This window comes from Ostrea edulis, chromosome 4 (genome assembly GCF_947568905.1).
Source record: "Ostrea edulis chromosome 4, xbOstEdul1.1, whole genome shotgun sequence".
Classification (NCBI taxonomy): Eukaryota; Metazoa; Mollusca; class Bivalvia; order Ostreida; family Ostreidae; genus Ostrea; species Ostrea edulis.
Genome location: NC_079167.1, coordinates 92,690,617 through 92,704,232, shown reverse-complemented (window position 1 = coordinate 92,704,232; position 13,616 = coordinate 92,690,617). Strand labels below are relative to the sequence as shown.

General features: G+C 35.7%; 1 protein-coding gene across 1 annotated transcript in view; it reads right to left on the bottom strand.

Moving 5' to 3' along the window:
• Positions 1-4,888: 4,888 nt before the first annotated feature.
• Positions 4,889-13,616, bottom strand: part of LOC125668694 (xylosyltransferase oxt-like) — a 25,779-nt gene continuing 17,051 nt past the window's right edge. The window contains exons 10-12 of the mRNA XM_048903040.2: positions 13,472-13,577; positions 11,012-11,349; positions 4,889-9,481 (exon numbers count right to left, since the gene is read on the bottom strand). Of these exons, the coding sequence (XP_048758997.2) occupies positions 8,819-9,481; positions 11,012-11,349; positions 13,472-13,577 (1,107 nt within the window). The 3' untranslated portion in view covers positions 4,889-8,818. The remainder of the gene's footprint in view (positions 9,482-11,011; positions 11,350-13,471; positions 13,578-13,616) is intronic.

Below are 13,616 nucleotides of genomic sequence, written 5' to 3'. Positions count from 1 at the left end.
ATGTAAAACTTTGATACCTATTGTGACCCCAACCTACTCCCGAGGGCCATGATTTTTTCAAAATTGAATCTGGACTAGGTCAGGAAGCTTTCATGTGAATGTAAACTTTTCTGGCCAAGTGATTTTTTAGAAGATTTTTAATGATTTCCCTATATATTTGTATGTAAAATTTTGATCACCCTTGTGGCCCCATCCTACCCCCGGGGACCATGATTTTTACAAACTTGAATCTGCACTATGTCAGGAAGCTTTCATGTAAATTTCAACTTTCCTGGCCCAATAGTTTTTGAGAAGAAGATTTTTAAAGATTTTCTCTATATATCTATATGTAAATATTTGATCCCCCTTGTGGCCCCATCCTACCCCCGGGGGCCATGATTTTAACAAACTTAAATCTGCGCTAATATATATGTCAGGAAGCCGTCATGTAAATATCAGCTTTTCTGGCTCAGTGGTGCTTGAGAAGATTTTTAAATGACGCCACCCAATTTTTGCATTTTTGTGATTATCTCCCCCTTGAAAAGGACATGGCCCTTCATTTGAACAAACTTGAAAGCCCTTCACCCAAGGATGCTTTTGGCCAAGTTTGGATGAATTTGGCCTAGTGGTTCTGGAGAAGAAGTCGAAAATGTAAAATGTTTACAGACAGATGACAGACAACAGGCGATCAGAATAGCTCACTTGAGCTTTCAGCCCAGGTGAGCTAAAAAACACTAAAAAAAATTACATTTTCATACAAATCTCTTAGTTAAAAGTTATATATACATTCTCTTTATGAATATATGACAGACAGACGATGGACAACAGGCGATCAAAAAAGCTTACTTGAGCTTTCAGCTCAGGTGAGCTAAAAATGTACTAAACGATGAAAGAAGCAATAATTTCTTCCACTCCCGGAGAAATGAATGAAAAAATCTTTTGATTTCTTGAATAATTTTATTGGCCGGGAGAACTTAATTTTTTAAAAAAAAACCCTTAAAATTTGCATCATTTTATTAATTTCACTTCATAAAATATGATAGAAAATAAATGACTAAATAGGAAACATATTTTAAGCTCTATAAAATCTGTAAACTCCAAGAGCTGCCAGGGACCCGTAACCGCAATTCCTGAATCCGCCCCTGGGGATGTGGCGAATCCCCCCCCCCCCTCCCTAAATCCGCCACTGATATTATACATGTAGGTCCTCAACTAAATAAAGTTCACTTAAATAGGCTTGTTACAGACTGTCTACAGAATCAAATATCTCTAGAAGGTTCAGCTGTTTTCTTCTAAGGACTTGAACACCCTGATAAATTGCCATTGTTCAAGTCCATAGTACATTGCAATAGTATGGCCATATTAGAACTATAAAGAACTGTAGGTTTATTTTGTATAATACGGTGTTCATTTGAATAACTTTTTCATATTCTTCTTCTTGGCCATATTTGGAACCAGACTTATGTAAGTTTTACGAGATTTTGTTGCAAAAGAACTTTAGGTGCTAATCACATGACAAGATTAACATTACTGGATTATATAGTGTTGCTACGGCTACTGAAATAGCCCTATTTTATAGCCTGCTTTAAAAGAACAAATGTACTGACTCAAACTTGGAATATACATGTAATTGAATTGACGACCTCTTAAAATGAAGACTTACTGCATGAAGTTGATCCTGATTCCCGACATACGTACAACACGTACAAGGCTGACAAATATCCAATAAAATCAATTTATTACCTGTCTGTGTAACAGTTGACATTGCATCTACTAATTGATCTCAAATTTACTCAAAGAATTTTAAATCTAATTTAAATTCTAATTTAAATCTAATTTAAATTATATGAATAAACTCTTTAATGCCTAGGAGTTTGAGAATTTAAATTTGATTTAAATTCTTTGAGTAATTTGAATAAACTCTTTAATGCCTAGGAGTTTGAGCATCCCCAAACAAAACACAGCAACACTTCTGGTGAAGATGTGATCTACATCTCCGGCTTTCATTGAACTATATGATTCACTATATAAGTTTATCGCAACTTTGCCATGGAGTTACCGTCATCTGATCAGTTTGAAGAGAATGCAGTTCATCATGAACAGGTGTGAATTATATTTTATGATTCCTGTTTGGTCTTAATACATCTGTCTCCATGCATGTGGAATTAAATTAAACCCAATTACTTCTATATACACAATAATCAAAGCAAACTTGAAAATTTAGTTTTAACAGTTTTGTTTATGGAAACGTTGTTTTAAACCCCTGGCCCATCCCATTTCTCTTAACCTACGAGTTGTATACCTTTACTTACGGTAGTGCATGTATCAGCCATAATACTTTCTTTTGTATCATATAAATAAAAGTCCCTAACTAAAACAAGAGGCCCATGGGCCACATCGCTCACCTGAGTTATCATATATTTACACATATGAAATACGGTTTCCCTTATTGTGGCAAAACCTGACACCCCGGGGGCCATGATTTCAACAAACTTGAATTTGAACTATGTCATAAAGCTTCAAACTTGAATCTGAACTATGTCAGGAAACTTCGACGTAAATTTGAACTCTTCTGGCTCAATGGTTCTTGAGAAGAAGATTTTTCCTATATAAATACATATAAAATGTGGTTTCCCCTAGTGTGGCCCCACCCGACCCCAGGGGCCATGATATGAACAAACTTGAATCTGCATTATGTCAGGAAGCTTCCATGTAAAGTTGAACTCTTCTGGCTCAATGGTTCTTGAGAAGATTTTTCCTATATAAACACATATAAAATATGGTTTCCCCTATTGTGGCCCCACCCGACCCCTGGGGGCCATGATATGAACAAATTGAATCTGCATTATGTCAGGAAACTTCCATGTAAATTTGAACTCATCTGGCTCAATGGTTCTTGAGAAGAAGATTTTTCCTATATAAACACATATAAAATATGATTTCACTTAGTGTGGCCCCACCCGACCCCTGGGGGCTATGATATGAACAAATCTGAATCTGCACTATGTCATAAAGCTTTCATGTAAATTTGAACTCTTCTGGCTCAATGGTTCTTGAGAAGAAGATTTTTAAAGATTTTTCCTATATACACATATATAAAATATGGTTTCCCCTAGTGTGGCCCCACCCGACCCCCGGGGGCCATGATATGAACAAACTTGAATCTGCATTATGTCAGGAAGCTTCCAAGTAAATTTGAACTCTTCTGGCTCAATGGTTCTTGAGAAATTTTAAAAGATTTTTCCTATATAAATACATATAAAATATGGTTTCCCCTATTGTGGCGCCATCCGACCCCTGGGGGCCATGATATGAACAAACTTGAATCTCCATTATGTCAGCAAACTTCCACGTAAATTTCAACTATACTGGTACAGTGGTTCATGAGAAGAAGATTTTTAAATGACCCCCACCCTATTTTTACACTTTTGTGATTATCTCCCCTTTGAAGAGAACCTGGACCTTAATTTGAACAATTTTGAATTCCCTTCAACTAAGGATGATTTGCATTAAGTTTGAATGAAATTGGCTTACTGGTTCTGGAGAAGAAGATTTTTAAAAATTTTCAGTGTATTTTTACTGATTTGCTATTATCTCCCCTTGGATAATGGGGTTGGCCCTCATTTGAACAATTTTGAATCCCCATATCACCCAAGGATGATTTGTGCCAACATTGGTTAAAATTGGCCCAGTGGTTTTGGAGAAGAAGTTGAAAATGTAAATGTTTAAGGTAGTACTCTACATCGTCATAATGGCTGACTTCCTTTAAAAACATGGATGACAAAATCGATATCAGCAATATTTGACTTGTCCTTTTCCATTTAAATATCTAGCCGAGTAGCTCAGTAGGTTAGAATACCGACTGCTGAACTGTAGGTCGCAGGTTCGAGTCCAGCAGGGGTTTTAAATTTTTTTCAGATTACCTTCTACTAAAACTGTATTTTTTGACAAAATAAAGTAAATTTGAAAATTTTCAAATTCAAAATATTTTTGTACATATCCTACACTTTTCATATACATCAAATTTCTCTGGTGTAGCATACCTCCTTAACAGACAGACGACGGACAAAAATTTCAGAAAAGCTCACTTGAGCTTTCAGCTCAGGTGAGCTAAAAACTGTGATAGGAAATAAATTGACAAACCAAGAGCTCTGTGTGTAAAATGAATTCCCAAAATCGCCGAATTTCAACAAACTGTATTTTTTTCAAACATCAAAGAAATTCTGAAAATTGATGGGAATCAAAATCCTTGCAATACGCAAATTATTTGAGTTGTTTACAAATGCCTTAGCCTGAAAACTGGGAGGAGTTCAACACAAACCATGTACACTCTATCTGACATCATTCTCTGACTTTACATTTCCTCAAAACTGACCAAGTTCAACAATCTGTACTTGTCTAAAAAATCAAAATCCTTGCCACACGCACATTTTCAATACCATATACAAACACTCAGTAAAATAAGGTCCTGATTTGAAAACTGTGGAAGGAGTTAGGAGTAATTCCAAGTAACATTAAAATTTCATATGAAGGGGCAAAACTCCAGCAAGGGAAGTCAAAAATGGATCAAAATTGCAACATGATCTTGAGAGATCCACGAAGAAGCTACATGTATAGCAAGTTTCAGCTTGATAAGTGACAGAGAAATGAAAATAAAAACTGAAAACCCCAAACAGATGGTCATACAGACATCTGCATACCATTAATACATGCATGTCCTGTCTAAAGACTGTCGCATTTTCCTGTCTATTAAAGCTAGATAAATTCCCCCCCCCCCCCCCCCCACTTTTATGCATGATTTAAATGATGATATCAAAATATACCACAAGCACATATTCCATATGTACATGTATGATATTTTAAAAATCCTCTGACATAAACATAAATACAGATTTATAAGATGACAAAATTTAATGCTTTTAGTATTTTTAATTTGCTGTAAATGTACAATATGTAACTTAAGTAATAATACAAGTGCTTGTTTGCAACATAAATGTACAAAAAAAAAGAGTAAATTTTAAAACAAACTCTAATCAAATTACTAAGTACAATCCTTAAAACAAATATTGGTGTTCATTGTTTTTTCTGATTTCATGATATCAGAAAGTATAATACATGCAGTGGTCTATTATAAGTGATGACCTTCTAAGTGATGACCTTCTAAGTGATAACTAAGTGGGTGATGTGAAAGCTGAATATTTTAAAGAAAACTCCTCCAAACCAACGTCATCCAACAACATAAACTAAACTCAGGTGTTAATTTGCCTAATTAAAAAAAAGTTAAGACAACACAAATGTGGAATTGTTTACCTGCCTGTTAAAAAATGAAACCCCAATGTCAAAATCATACCCACTGAAGGTCAGAAGAAATCACTTTGTTTTTCTCCAACAGTGATACATGTATTCAATATCGAAATTGACTTCGCAGTTTTACTCATGTAACCACAACACAAAGCAGTGAAAGCTACCGTGTCCCCCCCCCCCCCCCCCCCCCCCCATCTCACAATGAATTTTTAACTTAACTCTGCAATTATTGCAGAACACTAAAAAAATAAATAAATCATTTCCTCCCCCTTTCTTGGGTTTGAAAAACCCTAAAAGGCAGAATTGCAAATCCTTCTTAACAATTTTTCCTGCGAGGTTTGACTAGGCTATCAAGTTAATTAACAAGACCATTTCTGGTTTTACCTTGTGTTGCTGCACAACCCCGACTGTCTCAGCATTTTGAGCAATTTGATTGTCACTAAATTTTTCAAAATAAGGGTGAACATTTTATGTCTGTTGGGGCAGATAGGGTAAAAAGAGGGGAGGATTGGGGGTGTGGGAAAGGGGGAGGGGGGACTCAGGAGTGGGAGGAAGGAGACAAAAATAGGGAGAGAAAGAAGGGGCGGGGGAGAAAGTTTGAGCCCCTTGTCTACCCCACCCCCTCCATTTCTACGTTTTGTGTACTTTCACATTTAACGTGAATCTTTTAAACAAAATTGCCACACGAGTAAACACTAATGGTAAATGTGGTACTTCTGAATTAAACAATACCTTCTTTTTGTACCAACCAAAAAACACAAAACGAATTGCCTGTAGGCATCGTTTTCAGACTAAATCATGAATATACATGTCTTCCAGCCCTGCTATACAACATGTAATACATATATAGTGAGAACACCAGGTTATTGTGATGAGTTTTCAGCACTTTGTTCACAAACTTAATTTTTTTTAAAACAGAAGAATAATCATTACACCCTCCGCTCATGTTACACATACATGCATTGTATGATATATAAATGAATGTTCATGCATTCCATATAATTACAATATACATTGTATATACTTAACTGTTCAATACGTAGATCCATCAAAATCATGCCAAGGCAAACAAAATAGCACCATTGTGAAAGAATAAAGGGTAGATATCACAAGTTAAAATGTGATAATAAAGGGTAGGTATCACAAGTTAAAATGTGATACGAACATCTAAACACGTACCTACCATCACAGAAAAGATGAATGTTAACAGATCACAGAGATGACAGTCTCACAGACCTCGAGGTTCACGATTTCATACACACAGCTACATGTATGAAAGTTTTAAAAATGATGTCATGGTGGTATGCTACGCAATCACACAATAATGACCCATCCCCTCCTTCAAAATACATGAACATGTCAACTGCAAAGATCCGCAAGGTATAAATATAGCCATAAGATTTCATTTTGTTTTGCCTTGAACTGAAATGAAGCTCCGTATTTGGATAAAGCATGTCCAGGTTAAATTTCTTAAACAGCGAGTAGCAGAATTTAAACGGCAATAAGGCATCTGGAGCATCTTTTTAATTGCATTTCTTTCTTAAACAAATCAAACATAATTATTGGTCCTCGACGAAACAAAACACCTGTTACTGGTAGGTCTGTTACTGACTGTCTATAGAAATTTGTCAGCTGTTTTTAGTCTATAGAGGACTCAACTTTATCTCATTTTCTATGGATTTTAACAACCCAACAAATTTCTGTAGACAGTCAGTAACAAATCTAACAAGTAATAATATGTTTGAACCATCATAAATGTATGTATAAAAACAGTTCCTACAAGTAATGTTTTTAAAAAAAAAATATTTCTTATAGATATTAATATGATGTTAATATGACGTGCAACCACTAATCAATGAAATATGAATAAGACAAAATCTGATGAAAAAATGAATTAAATTTGCATTTGAACAAAATATTAATTAGGAAAGCATACTATGCTGTAAATAAGATTGGTAAGTCATCACAAGTACGTTGATTTCTCGCAAAAATTCTGCTAAATCTTTATAGTATCCTACAGTTGTAAATAAAGTATCTCGTTGATAAACATTTTTATCAAAATGTTTGAATACACATTTCTTCTACATGTATAACTTATACTAACTATCAAAACAGGATTTCACTGCACCAAAAAAGTAAGCTTTTAAAAATCAATATATTTCTTTTACATATTTTCCCCAACAACTTTGAAAAACAAATTACAAAAATAATACCAGCATTATGATAAAATTCAAGATTTACGATCAATTTATCAAACTACTGCATGTAACAATTCCCAGTCATAACGGTGGTCTCTTTTGGCAAAATTATATATAAACTTTGAGAATAAAAATTTCAGTCAGATATCCTACAGACCAAATATTGAACGTAAGCCTGCATGAAAGGTGAAGATAACGAACGATGATCAATTTCATAACTCCTATAAGCAATACAAAATAGAGAATTATGCAAACACGGACCCCTGGACACACCAGAGGTGGGATCAAGTGCCTAGAAGGAGTAAGCATCCCTTGTTGACCGGTCAATAAATACTCTACAAATTCTTGGTTTTGCATTGCATTTTATACTACTTTGTGTACTGATTTATGAAGTCATTGATAATTACAAGCAACACACTGTTTACCCAGGTAAGTATGCTGAAATGGCAGTTGTGAATACAGCAATTAAACAAGGAAGCACTGACCCGTGACTTCTACTTGGCATAAAATATAAAAATTGCCAGTGTACAGTAGAACACACTTATAGTGAAGTGTTGGGATGAATGATGTTGATTCGTTATAAGCGTAATTCATTAATATCTAATATGTTCAAAATGTGTTTTAAAACTACAGGGAATGAGAATAAGTTTGCTGTACTTGTGAATTCATTATAAACATGTTTGCTATAAGCATGTTTTACTGTAATTGACATGGAAATGGTATTCAAATCAGTCACAAATGTCAATATGTATATCAGTCCTGTAAAAAATGAAGATAGAATGGTACAATTAAATTTATAAGACAACAAGCTGGCAGTGCAGCAGCAATTTGTTCCATTTAAAATAATATCAAGTTTAATATGAAGAAGAAAATCAACAACCCGCAATGCATCAAAAAATGTACATGTACAAGAAAGTAGTCGGTGATACAAATGTACAATAAATAACCACCCTTTCTTAATGGAAGACACTGGATATACATTAACAACAGTCAACGTGGATTTTATAAAACATCACAGGCAAAGTTAACCCTGCGTAAAAAAAAAACAAAAACAAAAAAGAGCGCAGCCCCCAAAAATTACTGGTAATACTCGTCTCAAATGTTTACATTGCTAAATCGCATATAGGAATACTGGCCCAATTCATTTTAGTTTACATAAATTCAAACAAAATGATTGCTTCCCTGATCTTCATTGTACCTCACACTTACTGAAGAAAACAATCCCAGAGAGATGACTAAGGAAAATAAAATGAATGATTGCCAGACATTTTTAGTGTATTACAGATTATATGCATATAAATAATGTTAATGAATTAATCAGCAATAGACCCTATTTTCTATCGAATGAGACCAGAATCAGGATCTAATGCTGTAATGGTGGACTTGGGATCCGGTGACTGAGAACTCCAGTAAGTTTCCTCACACTTTTTAATGAATGAGCACTCTGCAATTATCTCCCTTGTCTGACAAACTTCTTGTACGCTCCAAAACTCCCCACACATCTGATCCGCCCACTCTTCCAACACACGGCCCTGCTTCTGTCCATTCTCATCAGCTGCTGCCCGGGCCTCTCCTACACGGTCCACTTTGAGAACTTCCTCAAACTCGGTGAAATCTTGTCTAGCGTAATATCCTGATGGTCCGTTATGATTAAGGGCTGCTTGACTGGCGTCCAAAGACTTTCCCTTAAACATAGTCAAAGGCAGAACAAGGAATTGTGCCTCAGCAAAAATCTGCCACCTGTGCATGATTTTGGTGGTCCACACACCTGGTCGTAACGGTCGCTTTAGTAATGGTTTAAATGGTTCAATTTGACCAGCACCAGTAATGTTCACATCATAAGAAGCTGCAATGATCTTGGCTGGGTCGATCCATGCAAAGGACACTGTTAATGGTTCACCCGGTCCCCATGTGTGTCTCAGGACAAGGTCACTGTAAGGACCCAGTAACTGGCCGTAATTTCTAAACATAGACTCCTTTAGGTCATAGTCGCTGCCAACCTATTAAATAAAGTACATGTACGATACTAAGATACGCACATATAAAGTGTCACTTATTCTATCTCAAAATTTCTTTGTAATATTGTAGCTATAGTTTACATTTGCTATCTTCAATTGATAATTTACTGGATTTTGTTTCATTTCATAACAAGGGGCCCATGGGCCACATCACTCACCTGAGTCACTTAGCCAAATTATTTAAAAGATTTTCCCTATATATTTCCATGTAAAACTTTGATCCCTGTTGTGGCCCCAACCTACTCCTGGGGGGCTATGATATTCACAAACTTGAATCTGCACTATGTCAGGAAACTTTCATGTAAATGTAAACTTTTCTGGCCCAGGGATTTTTCAGAAGAGGATTTTTTATTGATTTTCCCTATATATTTGTATGTAAAACTTTGATCCCCCATTGTGGCTCCATCTTACCCCTGGGGACCATGATTTTATCAAACTTGAATCTGCACTATGTCAGGAAGATTTCGTGCAAATGTAAGCTTCTTTGGCCCAATACTTCTTGAGAAGAAGATTTTTTTCTATTTATCAGTATGTAAAACTTTGATCCCCTATTGTGGCCTCATCCTAGCCCCAGGGGTCATGAGTTTAACAAACTTGAATCTGCACAATATCAGGAAGCTTGCATGTAAATCTCAGCTTTTCTGGCTCAGTGGTTCTTGAGAAGAAGATTTTTAAAGATTTTCCCTATATACTTGTATGTAAAACTTTGATCCCCTATTGTGGTCCCATGTTACCTCCAGGGGCCATGATTTTAACATAGTACTTGAATCTGCACTATGTCAGGAAGCTTTCATGAAAATCTCTCTTTTCCTGGCCCAGTAGTTCTTGAGAAGATCTTTAAAGATTTTCCCTATATATTTGTGTGTAAAACCCTATTGTGGCCCCATTCTAATGCTGGGGGCCATGATTTGAACAAACTTAAATCTGCACTATGTCAGGAAGCTTTCATGTAAATCTCAGCTTTTTTGGCTCAGTGGTTCTTGAGAAATGATTTTTAAAGAGTCTCCCTATATATTAGTATGTAAAACTTTGATACCCTATTGTGGCCCCATCCTACCCCCAGGGGCCATGGTTTTAACAAACTTGAATCTGCTTTATGTCAGGAAGCTTTCATGTAAATATTAGCTCTTCTGGCCCAGTGGTTCTTGAGGAGAAGATTTTTAAATGACCCCACCTTATTTTTGCATTTTTGTGATTATCTCCCCTTTGAAGGGGGTATGGCCCTTCATTAGAACAAACTTGAAAGGTCTTCACCCAAGGATGCTTTTGGTTAAGTTTGGTTATATTTGGTCCAGCAGTTCTGGAGAAGAAGTCGAAAACGTAAAAAGTTTACAGACAGATGGACAGACGACGGACAATAGGCGATCAGAAAAGCTCACTTGAGCTTTCAGCTCAGGTGAGCTAAAAATCACATCCACACCTTTATTCTTCCCCTTTGTGTATAGACCCCAGTATCATCTACTTGAACATCATGAAACTACATGTCTAATGTAAATACTTATGAGAGCCAACCTCCAGATTGATGAGTCTGCCAGCCGGTCCTTCAGGGTTTATCACAGAAAAATGCTGCCTCATCATCACATGACTCTCTAGAACTACTTTGGACCCGCCCCCTGTGGAGGCTTCAAACATCATTAGTAGTCCCTGGGTCCTGTCACTTCGCTGAAACAAGTGGACCTGGAGCAGTTTCCCGGGGAGCACCTGACACTGTGCTGCTGTGTCTGCGACCATCCTGTTCGCTGTCAGTCTCATGAAGGACATGTAGAAGCTCAGATACGTGTCATCCAACTTGGTACTTAGGTCTTGGTGGTGGTACTCATTTTGCCAGTAGTTTGTAAGGGCTGTTACATCTGGAAAGATAAACTGGATTTATAATGTATATGTACAACTGTACATACAGAACAATCGGAAATTCAAGCATTCCCGGCCAGTTGAAGTCGAGGAATGGGATAATTGTCTCCAATGGAACTACATGTTACTATTAATCAAGGAGGGTTTTTCAATTTAAAAATGTTATTAGATGAAGGTTGAAGGATACATTTGTCCATTGCAAAGAGAATCCATGTACACATGAAATAATTGGATGTTGAGCAGGTCTTAGCTAATTTTGAGTAAAATAGGTCAAATTTAAATTGATTCTCGAATATCTCTGTCGAGAGGAAGTACTATTAAGAATTTTACAATGAGACTTGGTAAAGACTTAAATCAGTTATATGAAAGTTGAAAGGTACAGAATACAGTATGAAATATTTTTATTCAATCATTTTCCTTCATTGCCAAAAAAGAGAAACAAGCCTATCTCTAATGTACAGTACATGCTAAGTGTACCTAGATGTTTAGATGCCCTGTGACCCCACTCTAGGTATCATTATCACCTCTTTGAAGGATGTTTCTACATTCGCATCAATTTGAGTCCCCTTAGGAGCGAGATCAAAAGTTCAATGTCTGACAAAAAACTAAATTCAAATAGTTTTCACCAAGACCCCCCCCCCCCCCCCTAAATATGATGAATGTTGAAACTCAACATAAGAACAAGTAAAAACATACAGGTATAAATAACACTTCGTATACCTTTACTACTGTTTATTCACAAATAAAAGTGTACATTAAAATTATTAAATGTTCATTGAAATGTAACATTATTATGTGGTTTCAACAGTCATTTGTCTTTCTCTTTTTCCACAAAAGTGTAATCAATGTCGGATGACAGAACCTTATGGGGGGTTTTACCCCCCTAACTATTTCAATTTAGATTTTTATCCTACATCAATCTTTTGATCTCGCCCCTTAATTCAAGGATCTTTGTGGCAAGTCTGGATGAAATTGACCCAGTGGTTTATGATTTGAAAATTTGAAGTTATCAGACAACAGAAAAACTTCCCTAGGAAAAACTAACATCAGCTTTCAGCCGAGGTCAACAAAAAATTGATTGTGTGTGAAATAAGCAAACAAGATTCTATGATTAAGTAGATCAAAATGCTGTTGGGAATTTCCCACGTAACTTTTAGTGCACTAGCACAAGTAATGGACAAGCCATTCTCAATACTTGCTTCCCAATAAATAACTAGGTTGCAATATGTTTACATCAGAATCTGTTTCCAATATGGTGACTGTACATCCAGCTGTTCTGGACATAGGAAGTACAATTTGTCACATTACAGTGATTTTTTAAGACCCATTTTAGGTCTGAATATTGACCCTTTCCCCTCTCAAAAATTACAAATTTTCCCCCCAATTTAACTTGGACTTTTTCCAATAAAAAAAATTGGTGAAAAACGTATTTTGTTAAAAAATAAGTTCAATGTGAATAGTTTCTGTACAACATGACAAAGACGCATCAATTTTAGATAATTTAAAAAGAATAGTCGAAAATTTTAACAGCTAAAAGAAAAGAAAGTTAAATAAAAAAAATGACATCAATTTGTTTTTGAATTCTTGTTTGATATGATATATTTAGTATGTTTACAATAACGTCTAGGTTTTCCCAATTTGATCAAAATGTTGCCAATTTTTCCCAATTCGATAGCCACAGGAACCTTTTGAAAAATGTTGAAAACTCACTGCATTAAATCACAACCAATGGTGGCCATTTTTGAGGTAGGATCATTCCAAAGAAGGACTATACTTCTTTGTGATCATGTTTGTATAAGGAACTTGTTAATTTCGCACAAAACCTTTCTATAATGGGAATCATTTTTCAGAAATCACAAGTCTTATATAAATTTTGATTTCATCTGAAAAGTAACATTTTCCTAGGATCACAAAAGCATTATTTGTACCAAGTATGATTACTGAGAAAGTAGCTGTCCTGAAGACTGAAAAATAACAAACATACTCCAACAATGAACAATGGACAACGGATACCGAGTGGATGGCAATAGCTTGAACAGGCTTTTGATCTGGTGAGCTAATAAATTCTTTCCATATTCATGTATATTCAATACATTGGAAATACAGAGTATATATATATACCTCTCATCTCATTTCCGAACATGTACACATCCATACTATTGATGATATCTTGATTCACTGCAGGCTCAAACTTTCTGCCAAAAAACACTGGCTTTAATTCCAAGGTCTGTAAAAAAACAAAACAAGAGGCCCATGGGCCACATCG